The following is a 16,701-nucleotide window of genomic DNA, read 5'->3' as shown; positions in this document are numbered from 1 at the left end:
GGGCAGAGTCACCATAAGTTTCCACAAGAATTCTATAACCGTCAGCCGCAGTTTTCTTTTGATCAAAAAACAAAAGCAACGCATGTCGAAAATGCTAAAGAGCTTTCGGAAGTTGCATTTTTACGATGATATAAACACGACTGTTATTGCATCTATTGCTATAATGCTACTAAATGTCATGGATAATGTCAACACTAAGAAACAACAGTTATCGGAAACAGCTATTGGAACAAACTGACACTACAGCCATCTGTTGCAAAACCCTCAAAACTAAATCACACTCCTAATACTTGCCATATACGTCGTAATTTACATGCAATAAGACTTACCACGCGAAAAAGATCCATAATTCGGACAGCGAATACACGTTCCGTGCGCCAAGCTTCGAGCCGGAGAAACCATACCGATTCAATTCAAATGCGCAGTACTACGTGAGTCGTACGAAAGTCAAACTGCACGAGTCAAGTGAGTGTCCCAGCGCTACGCGAGTCGTTGCCCCGTCCGTTTCGCCAATATAGCGGCCGCTGGGGAACCTAACCTGGGTTCGTGTGTATGTAACTCGCGTCTGGTAGATGTGCGAAAGTTAAGAAAAAAAGAGAAAAATGCCGAATACTCAATAGAGATTCGTAAGAATATTATGAAAAACTATTTAAATGTTAAACAACAAATATAATTTTATGAATTTTGGCAAGTACATGTATGCATGTAAGCGTGATTCCGATCCGCGTAAATTATCTGAATTATGTTTCTATTGTTCCATGCAGCGAAAAACGTGGAAGCGTAATCTGTGCGTACCAATAATATACGTTGTTCCGATAGAGACAACAGAAGAATCTAACAGAATCTACGGAAAGGATCTTGTGATTGGCGAGTGCCAATTCCGCTTCCGCGAGTTCTGCTCCATCGGACAATGGAAAATATACTTCAGCGGAGTCGAATCGGCGGAATGTCGGTTACACGTATATTATTTACATGTACATTTGACACGGGAATATATCAGAGAATATTCGCGAGATTGTTGGCAAAATTCCATAGATGCTCTTTAGATGCATAATATGTGCAATACACAATTCAGTAAATAAAATATCTGCCCTTATTTTTTATGATTTTCTGCCATTTCTCGGGTAAATTTCGAATTTCTGTGCGAAAAAGTTTTTTCTTATCTCAGCCACATCTCAAAACTAGTAGCAATATTCATGTAATACTAATTAATTATATCTTTCATGTCTACAAAATTTTCATAATGTCTATTTGCGTGCCATGCTTTTTTAAGAGAAGTAATTGCGAAATTATCAGCGTGTACAGAATTTCTGACATACTAAATTGAAAAAAATAATGCAAAAAGAGATGTAATGATTGTCATACGCAAACGTCTATAAATATGTTATCGTTTTATGTGATGTTTGCGAAGTTTTAATGATACATTGAAGATGCAAGAATATATACAATCTTGCTGCGAGAGGCAAATTGTGATAGCGATAATCACGTTACGCTTACATGTGTGTATAATCACCTGCAACGGTTCGTTAAGGTTTATCACAGCTATCGTCTTAAAGAAGGCACAAATATAGATAATTTGATGTTATTTGTAATTCTTAATACGCACTTATTAAAAATCTAATTACATTTACAAGTATTAAGATAGTATTTTATATAATTCATGAACTGTTATTGCATTTTAAGTTTTTATATATAGAATGTTGTTATATATATATATATATATATATATATATATGTACATGCATATACATATATAAAGCATAGTTTATAGCATTCTATAAATATCTTTTACATGTATTAGAAATAGATTTTTATATATTTTAGAAATGGATTAAATATAAAACAGATTAATTCAACTTGTAATCTACTTGTGAAATTTTTATAGGCAAACAGATAAAATTGATATTTATGTAACTGCTATTTTTAATAGCAATAATTACCATACAACAATATAATTATGTTCTTATTTAATCTTATGTAATTTTATATATTATAGCAATTATTTGAAATGTATAAGTGTGTTTAAGTTAAATCAATCAATTAATTAATTAATCAAACAATGTGTGTGTGTGTGTGTGTACATGTTAATAAATAGATAAAGATAAAATATATGAATCGTACTTGTATTAATATTTATATAATTTTGTCACAACTACATGAATAAATAACAATTTATACGATGTTTTTCGTTCTCTTTCATTTATTAAAACGTATTGAGCGTAACAGAAAACTTTGATTAAAAAAAATATATATATATACATATTTTTGAAAAAATTACAATGTTTAGATGTAACAAGTTACTTACGAATTACATAAGACTATGTGTACAGATACTATCCGATTATCAAATCTTAACATATGGAAAGTTTCAAGCACGAGTGAGTAAAGTACATGACAAACTTATTTATTGTAGAGTTTGATTAAAACTAATTAATGTTGGCTCGTATAATTAATAAAGATAAGAAATGATATTTTAAGTTTTATTCTCTCATATTTTCAAAGGAAGTTGTGTGAAATCTGGTATGGTATTTGTACTTTGTAACTGCGTTATCTACATGATGTCTTGTAGCGGCATTTATTATTTATACAATGATATTCAATGATACATTACTTCCCAGCTAAAAATAAATCAATAGAACAATTTGATTGATCACTTAAAAGAGAGAGAGAAATTAATCTTGCAAATTTGTTTCATAATTATCTAATACACTAAAATATATATTAATAAAGACGCTTTACCGAAAAATCCGATTCCAAAATAAATCAAATTATTTTGTTTATTTTTAGTCGTTATTATTTTGTTATCTTTAATTTAACATTGTTTATTACTTAGTTGTTAACTTAAGGATACTAAGAGATTGAGAAACAAATAAGTCCCTTATTTAGAATCTTACATGGAAATGAGAAGGATTAGACTGAAAGCGAACAATCCAATGGAAATTACACATTTGTGCATGAACGATATTGCTAACACTATTAAAATTAAAGAGAAAATTGATCAGAGTAAAAGTATGAGCCCCTAATTCGGTAATTGATGATGCAAGTTAGTTGTAGCCGGAGGTATCATTATCGTCGGTTAACCTTCGATTAGCTTTAACGGATCCATTATCCAAAATAGCGGGGGGTATCACGCGTAGACAGCGAAATCTTGCACGGCGATGGGTCAACAGGTCGCCGATAATGGTTTTATTCGATAGGATTTTGGTATAAAAGACTGTACCAGCCGACAGACAGCATGCGGCAGACGGCATTGAGCATCAACATGAAGTGCACGATCGTTCTACTGGCTCTGGCAGCTTTTGGGGCGGCTCTCCCCCAACAGCAGCAGCAAAGACAACATGCTGGTAAGTAATCGCTACGCTACTTTGACTGCTCTCTCTCTCTCTCTGTTTGATTTTTTTCAATCAAACGCCTATAGTTTTTCAGAAAATACTGTTGCTTTTGTTGCTTTACTCCTATTGTCTCGATTTGTATCTTTCGAGTATTACAAATATTCATCTAACGGACAAATCTTGCAATATCGGATATTGATGTTCACATAAAATATGACTGAAGGAACGTGACTGAATGACTGACATTCCTTTGTCTTTCTTCAGCTGATCAGGATCTTCTGAAGAGGCAGCAGGACTGCATCCTGCTGTTGCAACAGATCACCCAACAAATCCCGGACCAACAGCTGCAGATCCTTGGTACCACCTATGACATCGAGAGCAATGTTCATCAATATGAGAACCCGATTCTCGTCAAGTACTACGTAGGCGCCGTACAGGCTGGCTTAGTTCAGCCCCGTGGCACCGTGTACTCGAACTCTATCGGCCAGCTCCGCAAGGAAGTTGCTCTCTTGCACAGAATCTTGTTAGGCACCAAGAACTACCAGACTTTCTTGGCGACCGCCGCATGGGCCCGTGTCCACGTTAACGAAGGACAATTCGTCAAGGCTTTCATCGGAGCTGTCCTTCAGCACCCGGAGACACAGGGTATCATTCTGCCGCCTCTTTACGAAATCGTTCCCCAGTACTACTTCGATGCTAGGATTATCCAAGAAGCCCAAAACATCGCTGCGCAAGGAGTGCAAGGAGGACAAACCCCTGTTGCCATTCCTGTTAACTACACTGCTCAATTGCCCTACACTGAGCAGCAGCTGACGTACTTCACCCAGGATGTCGGTCTTGCTAACTACTACGGCTTCGTGAACCTTGCTGGATATTTGCAGGTAACAGCATTTCATCAATATTGCATCTATATATAAATAATTATTTTTGTTAAAACTTGTGCCGAGGGAGTCTACATTCATCGCATTGATATCTTTTTATTGTAATCTTTCAGCATGGAGAACAGCAAACCCCTGTACAATACCAACAGCAAGGCATTCAGAACCAAGAAGGAGGTCAGATTGGCGATGGATCTATCTACTACTATCTGCATCAGCAACTCTTGGCTCACTACGAACTGAACCGTCTCGCTAACGGACTCGGCCCCATTCACAACACTGACTTCGTCCACGTACAAGCGCCGTACCAGCCGCACCTCCGCTACACGAACGGTCTCGAGTTCCCCGGACGTCCTCAGCAACTTCATCTTAGCCCCGTCAAGAACAACCTTATCCAGACTGTGAAGAAAGTGGAGCAAAGACTGATTGAAGCTATTGACGCTGGCCACGTTATCACCCCGCAAGGTGCCTTCCTGTCTCTCTACCAACCGCAGGGTCTGAACATTTTGGGAGATATCATCCAAGGAACTGGCAAGAGTGTCAACCCAAGGTACTACGGCAGCCTGCAAGCCGCCGCCCGCCAGCTTCTCGGCAACGCTCCTGAAGCACAGAACATCTATGACTACACGCCCTCCGTTCTTGAATTGGGACAAGTCGCTGTCCAAGACCCCGCTTTCTACCAGCTGTACAAGAAAGTCATCCAGCTGTTCCAGCATTACCAGAACTCCTTGCCCGCGTACCAGTTCAACGACATCCTGTTGCCCGGTGTTAGCATCCAAAACGTTCAGATCAGCCCACTCGTGACCCTCTTCAACGACTACTTCGTTGATCTTAACGGAGCTACTGTTCAACAACAAACCGGCACGCAGCAGCAACAAGTCCAGCATCAGCAACAACAGCAACAACAGATCCAAGCTCATCTGAAGAGATTGGACCACAAACCATACGAGTACGAAATCACCGTCCAGAGCGAGCAGAACGTCCCCGGTGCCGTCGTCCGTGTCTACTTGGGACCGAAATATGACTACCAGGGCAAGCCTATCAGCATCTCTCAGCACAGACAGCAATTCGTCGAACTGGATCAATTCATAACCGATCGTACGTATCCAATTATAAGACTTACCGATTCGTTTTCTAAATCAGCAGGTTATAATCTCTTTTTTGTTTTACAGTTCAACAAGGACAAAACGTTATTGTCAGACAATCCCAGCAAGCACCAGGCCAGAGCTTTGACTATCCGTCCGTGCAGGAAATCCAACACGGCGTCAACAATGCTGCCCACGCTCAAGAACCGTTCTACATCACTGAAGTAAATATATCCCAATCCTATCTAAACAGTTCACAACAATTACTTCGACAAGCATAATAAACGTTGATGTCATTTTAGCCGCACCAGATCTTCGGTTTCCCGGCTAGGCTGGCTCTTCCCAAGGGTCAACAACAAGGATTCCCAGTTCAATTGTTGGTCATCATCTCCCAGCCAGGACAACAGAATGTGCCATACGGACCAGTGATCCCGCAACAATTCCAGACTTACCAACAGAACGAATACCAAGTTGTCGGTACTGAGGAATACTCTCAACAGATCCAGCACCAGAGCGGCAAAGTAACTGGCGTGAAGCAGACTGTCGAAGTTGTGCCTGAGAACCTGCCGATCTATCAACAAGGAAACCAAGGTACAATATCGAGGATATCGAGCAAGGCCGTTCACTATTGAGAACACCAAAAATATAATCCATTTCTTCTTTCCAGCTGTGAGGAACCATTATGCCAACATTTACACCCAGCAACACGGACAGTACCCGTACACGCACGGTCAATACCAAGTCGGCCAAGGCCAAGGCCAAGGCCACGGATATAGCGGCTACGGCGTGCAAGGTCAGTACTACGGAAACCAAGTATATGGACAAGGATACGGATATGGATATGGATACGGACAACAAGGACAACACGGATATGGACAACAAGGACAACAAGGACAACACGGATATGGACAACAAGGACAACATGGCCAACAAGGACAAGGACATCAAGGACAACACGGATATGGACAACAAGGACAACAAGGCCAACAAGGACAAGGACAAGGACAGCAATGGGCCCAATGGACCCAAGGTATCCAAGGGCAACAAGGACAACAAGGACAACAAGGACAAGGACAAGGACAACACGGACACCAAGGACAATACCAAGGACAGTACCACGGCCAACAAGGAGTCGTAGGAGTCCAAGGTGGAGTGCCAACTGGCGTACAAGGCGTCCAAGGAGTGCAAGGCGTGCAAGGAGGAGTTACCGGAGCTGGAGTACAAGGAACTGGTGTCTACGGTGGCATTCAATACGGAATCCAAGGCAAATACCACGTTACCTATCAAGGACAGAGCCAACAACAACAAGGATCTGGTACTGGATACAACGGTAGCGGACAGTACCACGCTGGCGGCTTCCAGAACATCTTGACTCAAGGACAAAGGACCCAAGACGGATATGTCAGCAAGTACTACCAGAGCAAGCCCATCTCCCAGATCATCGGTGGTGCCATCTCCCTTGACGGCAAACCCCTGGGCTACCCATTGGACAGACCCTTGACCACCGGCGCTCTCTCCGTGTCCAACGTTCATGTCCAAACGGTCTTCGTTTACCATGAAGGTCAACCCACTAACGAAGTTTCCCAGCAATAATATGTTCCTACGAACCAGATGTAGCGATGCTCATTTGAGAGCTATTTTTTCATTTAATGTCAAGAAAAAGATTTATCAATATTGTAGCAAATGCAATTAATAAATTGCCCTAAAACGCAAATCTTTAGAATCTTTATTGTTCCTTTTCCTTTCATTCGTTCCTTTATGCATTTCTTAAAAATTACATTAACGCGCACGAAGTTATAGTTAATAATAGTTATAGTTAATTAATAATACAATAGAATAGAATACAACACGCGATCTTTTTTATACAAATATCTCACTTTATTAAGAAAATTTCTTGCTTCCTTAGCGATCAAGCAACGCGAATCCGTCACCGCTCTCGCTCTCGCGTACGATTATTCCCCAGTCATCATCTCCATAAATTCTGCAAACAAATTCAAGCGTTCATTAACACGAATAATGACTGCTCAGCAATACTTTTTATATATCTTTTCACGCACACTGCAATAATTTCTCATAGTCTGTTAACACTTTCTGTCGTGCAAAATGTATTTATAACGTACCATCGAAGTCTACCGTTCCGGAGCCGTCCGTATCAATTTCCGCGATTATTCCATCAAGATCAGAACTAGTGAGTTTGTCATCGAGCGCCGCTAAAATTTCTTTCAATGTAGCCGTGGTGATGTATCCGTTGCCTTCACGATCGTACAATCGAAACGCTTCTTTCAATTCCTCTTGCATCGCCTCGGCGTCTTCCTCTTCGAGGAATCGGCCGGCAATCTTGCAGAAACCATCGAAATTTACTTTGCCAGCACCCTCGGGATCGTGTTCCTCAATCAGGGTATTCAATTCGCCGTCGTCAAATAGCTGTCCCATCGTGTTCAGTATCGTTGAGATTTTCATAGTCTCGATGAAACCGCTTTTGGTCGTGTCAAACATTTGGAACGCTTTACGCATCACAGCCACTTTTTGATCATCCTCCTCCTGCATTAGCACATCCAAACATTTGCACGTCGAGTTATCAATGTACACATATATTATTTGTAATCTTTTGCAATAGCAACTCTTACTCGTATAATTACAGGAAAAAAAAGAAATGATAAAGTTGTAAGTGCCAAGAATTAAAGCATCAAGAATCGAGATCCGGAATCAAAGTGATAAGATTTACTAGCGCTGGAGAACGTTGTACAAATAACACCTCAAAAGCAATATTTTACGCGTTGCTTAAATGTGCGCAAATTAAATGGCTGTATAATTTTATCAATCAAGTTTTCCAAGTTCTTCCTTTGATGAACAAACTCTTATGAGTTTATCTCTTTGCTCTTACCATGACGATAACAGGGAAGCTTTTGCACCGTAGATGTAACACGAGCGGCGCACGACGGACGGCAGACGGTGAACTTGAAGAGAATCGGTTCTTCCGTCCGGTATAAAGACTTCTTCTCCATGTCTGCTAAACCAGCTAGAAAGTCGGCGAACGCAAAAATAGAGCGCGACGCCGACGAAAAATGAAATATGTTATAAGTGAGTATCACGGCTCCACCACGCTGTCGTTTGAACGAAGGTCGATGTTGCATCAATTCGTACGACATAGTCTAATATTGTTCACGAACTTTGACGCAATTGACAGAATTTTTTACTAAAAAGAAAATGGAAGCCATTGAAAGTTACGACGTACGACTGTAAAGACGTTTGTTTATCGATCTCTCTTACATAATACAATTCCCGTTGAATCTACATTAAATATGCTGTTATTAATATAAAACAAATGTGCGAATGATTGTCAGACCGTTACGCAAAGATTACTCAATAGCGTCACGTATCGACGCGTGGCTGATATTTCGGACTTTATTCTTAGGACGCTGGATTACGGTCAGACGAAAGATATGTGTAGAAGTGTATAAAATTAGCCGGTGTTCACAGAACTTATGAATGAATTTATACTACACATACGAGGCAAGACAAAGAGACCGAAACAAAGATAAAAGCGCGAAGAGATTAACGTTTATGCGGTAAATGTTAATCTTTTTTCAAGTTTTAATTAATGCACTGTTTAACATTTTTAATTAATAAAAATAAATGGATACAGTGCAATTCTGAATCGCATACTCGTGCCATCGACAAAACTAAAAATTCCTTTACACGTGCCGTCTATTTCGCTGGGATCGTTTATTGGCTGATGCGTTCCAAGTTTGAAACAGGGCGTATTGCCGTTCTTAGACGGCCGCTGTCTACACGTTCCGTGGCTGCAAACCATTACAACAAGGCTTCCGATCTAGCATGCACAGCTAGAACGATGTAAAAATATATCAGGCCGCGCCTCTCCCCCTCACGTGCTTCGTATAATGAATTCATCATGATCCGCGTGTTTCCCAATTGAAGTAAAAAAACTAAGTCTGGATATATCCTTTGCCGTTGTTCATCTATCGGAATTATTTCTAATTATAATAAAATACGGAACGTTCACGTTTTATGCATAGAAAAATGAGACTTCTTGTCCTTCTGTCGATACTGCTACGTGTGCCAACTACCACAACTATGATGTACGCTAATAGCCATATTGAAAATATTTTCGGTATGCCTACACATCGGCAACCGAGGTAAATCCGACGACTACATCAGCATGCCAGATTTCGTTGGATGCAGTCTCGCTCGTGCCAAATTAACTTTGGAATTTTCTTGTCTTCAATATATTACGCGGGCGAACATTCTGGGAATTGAGATAGTCCCCTCTGGCAAAAAATGTCAGGTGTCGGAACTCTGAAATGAACAAAAGCACGTTACATACGATTATACCGATAGAAGCGTACACGTGGTACGGGATAGGAAGGACAAATACCGAGCATACGAATAACTTCGAAGCGTGAGAATACTAGAAACAGATGCTAAGAATAAATAAGCACATGACAGAGTCGCTTCTAAAATCATCCCGGCTATATTCCACTCTATTTCGCAAATGCAGCTCACGCAAGATTGTAAAGTCTTTTTACCATACTTTCAGAAATAATATTCAAATCGATTTAGTACTGCAACATTTGTCCATATATTTATTTAATATATTCAATGTTATTATATGCCAAAGAAATTTCAGATCACAATGGTAGAAATAGATGAGCAAAACAACACAAAAGTTTATAAGAAAAAATTTATATTTCAAAAGGTGATACATCTCAGATAAATCTGTAGCAAAATTTCATGGAAAATGATTAGCATAAATTACATATCAAAATATTATTGATAAAGTGTTAAATGTTAATATAGATAAAATATTCTGATAAATACCGCAGATAAAAAAAATACGCAAATCTTAGAATCGCAGCGTTTTCCCTTTCAAAAACTTATGTTTCGATGATACAATTGTTCGCATAAGTTGATTTGGATAAGTTTTTCTTAAAAATTGTATAATAATATTATTAGATACAAACGCTTCTTTCTCTCTATATGTATTATTCCTAAGCGACCAATCAGTCCAGTCTAAATCAATCTAAACTAAATAAGAAACGTTTGTACATGGAATTACAAAAGTAAAGCAAATCGCTATCAACCGCTTACTTACGAAAAATAGTATTTTACAACCAATTATATATACATATGTATATATACCTGCGGCACTTTAATAGGCCGATAATTAAATATTCTTTTTCATATATAAGTAACAAGTTGTATGTATACTAGAATTACTAGATAAAAACATTAATTAACAAGTTAGGCAAATATAATATATCGTAGTTTCGATTATCGTTTTTCGTTTGTCAGTGATATTTTCTTTAAATGCAAAAAATATAGTAATTGCATCAGGGAGTCTCATATTGTTCCTCTGCTGGCACATGTAATTAAGAAATTTACGTTACATTATACAGAACATGCTAAACATTTACCAAAAACTTGGTAATTACTTTCTTAAAAAAATAAAAAACTGAGAAGTGAGATCTTTGTATATAACAATATAATTTAGACCGTATATTTAAAAACTAGGAGATATTTTCTGACGCATATAATATATGAATATACGGCATGAATACTTGCTCCATCATTACATGAATTAAGTTGATAGCAAAATAACGCTATCTACATATTGTGCCATTTATTATCGAACATGTTGCGTGGTTGCATGATTATTTTACAACTATAGTTAACTCTATGACGTTTTAAAAATTGACACTTTTTTCCGTAAGTAATAATTAAACAACATGTTGAACTTTAGATGAGAATCATATAGGTGATAAATAAGTTCAACACAATAATTGCACAACAGTAAATCTAAAGTTATGGAACTTTAGATTTACTGTTGTGCAATTATTGTGTTGAACTTATTTATCACAATTATGGAATTGTTACAATTCTTTCAACGTTGACACTGTGAAAACCTCGACGAAACATATGCAATATTGCATCAGATCAGTATACGGTATACTGTATCGATAACAAAATTCCTCGACGAAGAAACGTTCGAAGGTATAGGAAGCAACTAAACTAATAACGTTATAATTGCCGTTTTGCAGACCCAATATCGTTATCGCCAGAATCTGCAGTACGACGGCGATATTAGTCAGAAAACGAAATTTCCTTATTTGACTTTCCTTCTGCTTTATCGCAAGCGGAAAGAACACCGGTACCGTACCAAGAAACAATAACAGCATGCGAATAGTTTCATCTATATGATATGCGCTCAATATACCAGATGTCAGCAATGCTAACGGTACAATTTCAATGACATTGGAGAACCAGTCGTAAAAACTTCGAAAGAACTTCGCTGTAGGTGTCGATGATGAAGTAAACGAAAAACCTAAAAACGTTACATAGAAGTTACACCTGAGAAAATACGAATATAAAATATGTACAGTACATTCAAAAATCGTACAAATGATTGAAAGGGTACAAGATTCAATGTTATAACTGTGCTATAATCTGTAAAAAGAAAACAGTGTAGGCAACAATCACATGACCACACTATAATTTCTAGATTGTCATCAATCTTTCAGTTGGAACATATAAGAAAAATATCGTATAAATAAATAATAAATAAAATAATCTTACCAAATCTTGCATTGAGATCAAATGTAAAATATTTAACAACTGCTGTGTATGTGCACACGCGCGAAAACATTCTACAAATGTGCATGTAAAAACTCTTTCAAATTACTAATGCTTGTGCAGAATAGCATCACATCAGAGTTATTTGATTTTTAGTCATAAAAAGATCACATATATTAGAAACAACAAAAATATTGTACAGGAACACAATTCTATGAAATAATAAAATCACACGAAATCTAAGACAATTAAAAAATTCACTTGTTCCAACAATATCGCGCATTTCGTATAAATTACCATGAATCCTTAATGTCGGCGAATGAAAAAACATCTTCTTTTATTCCTGATTCAAAGACAAAAATTAAATAGCATGAGCTTGGCCATGCATTATTTTATATCAATTTTTTCATTGTACACCTTTCTTCCCTATCTATAAGTTATGACATGGAATCTTAGGTGGTCCATAACTATAAGTTATTATACTTTGAACAAGAAAATTGAAAAAACAGATTGCTAAGAAAAGATACAAATACATTACTGTTTATTCAAAGAGAAGGAAGGAGAGAGAGAGACAAACTTAAAAAAATGTTAAAATAATAATTACGTCATTATAAATAAATAGATCAGTATAAATCGATGAAACAAGTCGAGAACAAAATGATAAGAAAAAAAAACTTAACATATTCGCAGGCGCTGAAATGTTATTAAATGAGACAAGAGCTTACCGAATCTAAAAATTCCTAAGATCGAATGCATCAAGAGAATTAGAAAGGCACGCAGAGACCACGCAGTTGAGGAGGCCTTCGCCCGGCAAGGCTCGGCGAGGTGGCTTATGCATATCGTGGTCACCAGTAATTTTACAAAATGCGCCAAGAGACTGCCCGTATTCACCATGTTGATATCACCGTGTTGTCACTCGAGATAACCTGTAACCGCCTATTCGGGGACAGCTGAGAGAATTTTCCATTCGTATCACTGTTGCCGATCGCCTCGGCTGTACTTCACGTTGCCATTTTCCGATTTTAACTTCATTCGCGACTCCTAACCTAACCGGTCAGGAGCAAAGACGCGCAGCAGTGGTCGTGCAGTGTCACCGTAAAAAGGCGCATTAATTTTGAAACATCACAAAGTGTCGCATCGATCTGCGCGACTTGTAGAGAAGTATGAGCAGATGTGATGAATGGAAAAATCGCCCACGCAACTTCACCGAAGTTCATATAAACGCTCGTGCACACCTACCGATAGAGTAGTCATTGTGATTTCGTTATCAACCGAGATCGATAAAGGCAATTCTATGATATCAGAGGATCCTGGAATCGTCTGTTTTATCAACTAGTGCATCCAATCGAATTCGCCATAAGACTATAGAGTTTTTGGGGAATTTGCTCACTTTGTAATTTACTCTATATTCTAGTAAGTGAGATATTTTCGAGACGAACGCAACATAGAAGTTTAAAAGTCTATGGTTGTACGTAAAAGTAAATATTACGATTAACAAAATGATCAATACACGTTTATTTATTGTGTCGGCTAGAAATTTCTTAAATAATCAATGGTTAACAAGGTAACGTATCCATGAAATATTTAGAAGAAATCAATCTCCTTCTGTTGATCCTTTGATCCTTATTACATTTTTCACCAGAGTTGCATCTGTTATATACATCTATCTGTAAAACATGCACAAAAATATGTTTCAGGGGCAACTTTTTGAATCTGAGAAGGGAATATAGTGTTTTTCCAACTCATTATATTAAACCGATATTTAGGAAAGATGACCAAGATACGCTGTTTCAAAGCGAAGAGGCAAAGAAAGTCTCTCATGAACAAATAAAACCAGCATTTATGGATGAAACAAGCTCTGAGTTTTATGATGCCAGAGTGATGTGAGAAACTATTCCAATTTCTCTACTTTGCTTTGTCTTTTATATATTTCCGAACCTTTCTCATGTCTTATCTGCTATTAACACATAGAAAATTTATCAATACTCTTATGAAAAATGGAGCTAGAGATTTGACAACACAATTGGTGACGAAAACATTCGAAAATGTCAAGAGGATGCAAATAGAGCAATATCACAAAGCAAAAACAGACGAGGAGAAAGCTAGTATCGAGCTGAATCCATTTACAATCTTTCATCAAGCTGTCGACAATTGTACGCCTGTTCTGTATTTGATACCATGTAAAAAGGGTGGAATTACTTATCAGGTAATAAATACATGGTATATTACAAAGTACGATAAGTATGAATATAGATAAGGTGTGTACAAGTAATAATTCAGATAAAAATTAAAACATTGTTAGGTTCCTGTGCCAATTACACCTATGAGAGCACAGCATACAGCAATGAAATGGTTGATTGAGGCTGCCAAAGAAAAAGACCGCAAAATAAGATTTCATGTCACACTAGCCAAAGAACTAATAGCAGCCTCTCGAAATCAGGTTTGTACAGTTTAATGTTTCGGTATAACCCTTAACAGTTTTCTGACTCTTGTCATAATAGTCATCTGAAAGGAGTATGGAAAATTGTAAAAATTTTGTGGTACAAAACCAATCGTTATGAAACTTGACACAAACTTAGTATGAGGTAAAATATGAAGAAATCTAACTAAAATCGACCAGCTAAATGAGTGGATCCTGGTCAAAAAGCAGAAAATGTGTCCAATGAATCGTGTGGCGGCAGTGCCATTTACCACTTATATAATCTAATTTTGGCAATAAAATAACATTGTTCGTGAATGGCTCCTCACAAATACTGCAGCTTTGTCGACTACATGAATGAGGAGTGTGTACTTCATAGAATTTTATAAAATGTCATTGGACACATTTTCTGCTTTTTGACCAGGATCCACTCATTTAGCCGGTCGATTTTAGTTAGATTTCTTCATTTTTACTTCATACTAAGTTTGTGTCAAGTTTCATAACGATTGGTTTTGTACCACAAAATTTTTACAATTTTCCATACTCTTTTCATAATTGGTAACTTTATTCTTGAAAGTTTATTATTTTGTAATCGAGTTAAATGATGAAATGGTTTTAATAATCGTTTAATTATTATTTATATATACAACATGTTGTACAGTACAATGTGTATCGTTATATACAATGGTAGGTATCGTTACAGGGTCGTGCAGTTGGACAGAAGAAAGAACTACATAAAAAATGCCAAGCCAATCGGGCCTATGCACATTTTAGATGGATGTAGGCAAACAAATATAAGTTCTTATAACAAATGTTCATAAATAAAATAATTGCTTGTTAAACGCAAATGTCGACTTTCTGTCAGTAGAGTATATACATGTGTGAGAATTGCTTAATGCGTTCCTAAAATATATTTAAAATTGTCATGAGTTATTAGTCCAAACTTCATGTTTAACTTTAGGGTTTCTTTTCTTGATAAAAACGTTATTTTCTTGAAAAGAAAATCAGTGATTCTGCGTGGATTGTCTGACATAGGGATGACGTCATTGACAGGACTCTCCAAGTCTGTTCTCTTTCCCCAGTAGTTTACATAAGACAGTATAATTCTTGAGTTATCCTGCTTCAAATATATGTATCCTACAAGATTATTGCAAAAAATGCCGAAACTGTGTAGCCATAGGGTGAACAGAATTCCTGTACAGAAAACAAGAGAAAATTTATTTTTCCATTTTTATATTTTCATTAATTCTGCTTGGATATTAAAGAAAGCAATTGTGCTTTATTATTTCATATTGAAAAGTGCGAAAGATAAAATGATTTAATAATGGATAATTATTTTGATATTTACAATAGAAATCGAATACGTAAGCATTAAATCTACCGTGATTGATACACTTTGCATATTTATTTTTATGATTGACACTCAAACAGTTAAGAAAAATATGAATTTATAAAATCTTATTATTTGGTACAAAAATAACAATGTATAAAAGTTTACCATTTATTATAATTCCAGCACCCATATTAAATGACACTATATTGGTCAATTGAAGACAAATGGTCGCAGGTATAGCTGCTCCGATCAAAATAGTGAATCGCTTCTTTATAACATTTATATTACCGGCATATTTAATATATGGAAAAATATAGATTACTTTATAATCAGGATATTTCGTTGAAATAAGAGGTTCCACCTTTTGTTGCTCTTCATTTTTACGTGGAATATGATTTGATCTGATAAACTGAAATCTAATGCCACTCGAAGCGCGATACAAAGACCGCTCGCACAGATTCAAGCAGAGCCGATAAAACATTGGAGGTTATATTACGGTAAATTACAGGAGCTATAAACATCGGCAAAATTATTAAAGAAGCTATTGAATATAGCTTAGGATAAGCTATAGAAGAAACTGTCATGTACACTGACCGGCAATGAATCGTTTCGCAAATGGCGGAGCATGTCCACGTTGCCCGGCACTCTAGCGTATAACGCAGCGGCGGTAAATGGCGGCCGATCGCCGAATTTATCGACGATGGTAACTGATCGCCTCGTATGATCATGAGCAGCGAAAGAAATATCATTCCGTCGATAACGACATGTGTGTATCAGAAGGCGGAAAAAAATATAAATTGAATCATTTCCAATGATATATTGGTTTTAAATACTTGATGGGTCTGAGAAGGACCGTTTGTAATCAACTAGATTACCTCAATAGTCCGTCCAGTATCCATTTCGTGCAACAACTTGTTGCAAACGGGTATTAATGGAATCGTGAAGATTTTGGAAAAATTGCGGTTTACGTCGAAGATTCTCCCATGCGTCCTTCGCGTGTGCAATCAGAGCTGCTTTAGTTCTCTCATGAGCAGGATTCCACGAATTTACAATTTCTGCCCAT

The 16,701-nt window shown here is 37.2% G+C and overlaps 4 protein-coding genes and 1 long non-coding RNA gene across 7 annotated transcripts; 3 read left to right on the top strand and 2 right to left on the bottom strand.

Annotated features, from left to right (window-relative positions):
* Positions 1 to 191: 191 nt before the first annotated feature.
* On the top strand, positions 192 to 1,634 carry LOC105277373. The gene is made up of 2 exons (XR_002193137.2): positions 192 to 626; positions 765 to 1,634. It is a non-coding gene; the product is annotated as an uncharacterized LOC105277373 (long non-coding RNA).
* A 1,563-nt stretch (positions 1,635 to 3,197) lies between these two features.
* Positions 3,198 to 6,957, top strand: LOC105277378 (hexamerin). Its single transcript, XM_011335710.3, has 6 exons — positions 3,198 to 3,344; positions 3,597 to 4,213; positions 4,327 to 5,308; positions 5,383 to 5,519; positions 5,598 to 5,886; positions 5,963 to 6,957. Exons 1-6 carry the CDS (start codon positions 3,236 to 3,238, stop codon positions 6,886 to 6,888), a joined length of 3,060 nt encoding a protein of 1,019 aa, XP_011334012.2. The 5' UTR covers positions 3,198 to 3,235; the 3' UTR covers positions 6,889 to 6,957.
* Positions 6,958 to 7,005: 48 nt separating this feature from the next.
* LOC105277377 (troponin C) lies at positions 7,006 to 12,936 on the bottom strand. Of its 2 annotated transcripts, XM_026972116.1 has the most exons (4): positions 12,612 to 12,936; positions 11,334 to 11,638; positions 7,416 to 7,836; positions 7,006 to 7,276 (listed from the first exon to the last, which is right to left on the bottom strand). In XM_026972116.1, the coding sequence occupies exons 1-4, from the start codon at positions 12,778 to 12,780 to the stop codon at positions 7,248 to 7,250; spliced, it is 924 nt and encodes a 307-aa protein (XP_026827917.1). In that variant the 5' UTR covers positions 12,781 to 12,936; the 3' UTR covers positions 7,006 to 7,247. The 2 variants fall into 2 exon arrangements, with proteins under 2 accessions (XP_026827917.1, XP_011334011.1); XM_011335709.3 differs by lacking the exons at positions 11,334 to 11,638; positions 12,612 to 12,936 and adding an exon at positions 8,180 to 8,330.
* A 250-nt stretch (positions 12,937 to 13,186) lies between these two features.
* Positions 13,187 to 15,153, top strand: LOC105277380 (28S ribosomal protein S7, mitochondrial). Of its 2 annotated transcripts, none has more exons than XR_003406935.1 (5): positions 13,187 to 13,450; positions 13,584 to 13,769; positions 13,858 to 14,092; positions 14,167 to 14,326; positions 15,009 to 15,153. XR_003406935.1 is itself a non-coding variant. In XM_011335714.3 (5 exons), the coding sequence occupies exons 1-5, from the start codon at positions 13,386 to 13,388 to the stop codon at positions 15,087 to 15,089; spliced, it is 705 nt and encodes a 234-aa protein (XP_011334016.1). In that variant the 5' UTR covers positions 13,291 to 13,385; the 3' UTR covers positions 15,090 to 15,149. The 2 variants fall into 2 exon arrangements, 1 of the variants encoding a protein (XP_011334016.1); XM_011335714.3 differs by having other exon boundaries at positions 13,291 to 13,450; positions 14,189 to 14,326; positions 15,009 to 15,149.
* LOC105277379 (transmembrane protein 186) lies at positions 14,916 to 16,242 on the bottom strand. Its single transcript, XM_011335713.2, has 2 exons — positions 15,804 to 16,242; positions 14,916 to 15,499 (listed from the first exon to the last, which is right to left on the bottom strand). Exons 1-2 carry the CDS (start codon positions 16,117 to 16,119, stop codon positions 15,198 to 15,200), a joined length of 618 nt encoding a protein of 205 aa, XP_011334015.1. The 5' UTR covers positions 16,120 to 16,242; the 3' UTR covers positions 14,916 to 15,197.
* Positions 16,243 to 16,701: the final 459 nt, after the last annotated feature.

The sequence above is a fragment of the Ooceraea biroi genome, chromosome 9, assembly GCF_003672135.1.
Source record: "Ooceraea biroi isolate clonal line C1 chromosome 9, Obir_v5.4, whole genome shotgun sequence".
Taxonomy (NCBI): domain Eukaryota; kingdom Metazoa; phylum Arthropoda; class Insecta; order Hymenoptera; family Formicidae; genus Ooceraea; species Ooceraea biroi.
Note: the sequence above shows the minus strand (reverse complement) of the source record. Positions and strands in the feature narration are given on the sequence as shown.

Bases quoted from the DNA above. Each gene is read 5' to 3' on its own strand.
- LOC105277378 (XM_011335710.3), top strand. From the start codon at position 3,236: ATGCGGCAGACGGCATTGAGCATCAACATGAAGTGCACGATCGTTCTA. The intron at 5,309-5,382 runs GTACGTATCCAA...TTTGTTTTACAG, and splicing joins GGATCAATTCATAACCGATC to TTCAACAAGGACAAAACGTT. The intron at 5,520-5,597 runs GTAAATATATCC...ATGTCATTTTAG, and splicing joins AACCGTTCTACATCACTGAA to CCGCACCAGATCTTCGGTTT.
- LOC105277377 (XM_026972116.1), bottom strand. From the start codon at position 12,780: ATGGTGAATACGGGCAGTCTCTTGGCGCATTTTGTAAAATTACTGGTG. The intron at 7,837-11,333 runs GTTATTAGTTTA...GTGCTAATGCAG, and splicing joins TGCAAAACGGCAATTATAAC to GAGGAGGATGATCAAAAAGT. The intron at 7,277-7,415 runs GTACGTTATAAA...ATTTGTTTGCAG, and splicing joins CGGAACGGTAGACTTCGATG to AATTTATGGAGATGATGACT.
- LOC105277380 (XM_011335714.3), top strand. From the start codon at position 13,386: ATGATCAATACACGTTTATTTATTGTGTCGGCTAGAAATTTCTTAAAT. The intron at 13,770-13,857 runs GTGAGAAACTAT...ATTAACACATAG, and splicing joins TTTTATGATGCCAGAGTGAT to AAAATTTATCAATACTCTTA. The intron at 14,093-14,188 runs GTAATAAATACA...AAACATTGTTAG, and splicing joins AGGGTGGAATTACTTATCAG to GTTCCTGTGCCAATTACACC.
- LOC105277379 (XM_011335713.2), bottom strand. From the start codon at position 16,119: ATGTTTTATCGGCTCTGCTTGAATCTGTGCGAGCGGTCTTTGTATCGC. The intron at 15,500-15,803 runs GTAAACTTTTAT...TTTTCTGTACAG, and splicing joins TGCTGGAATTATAATAAATG to GAATTCTGTTCACCCTATGG.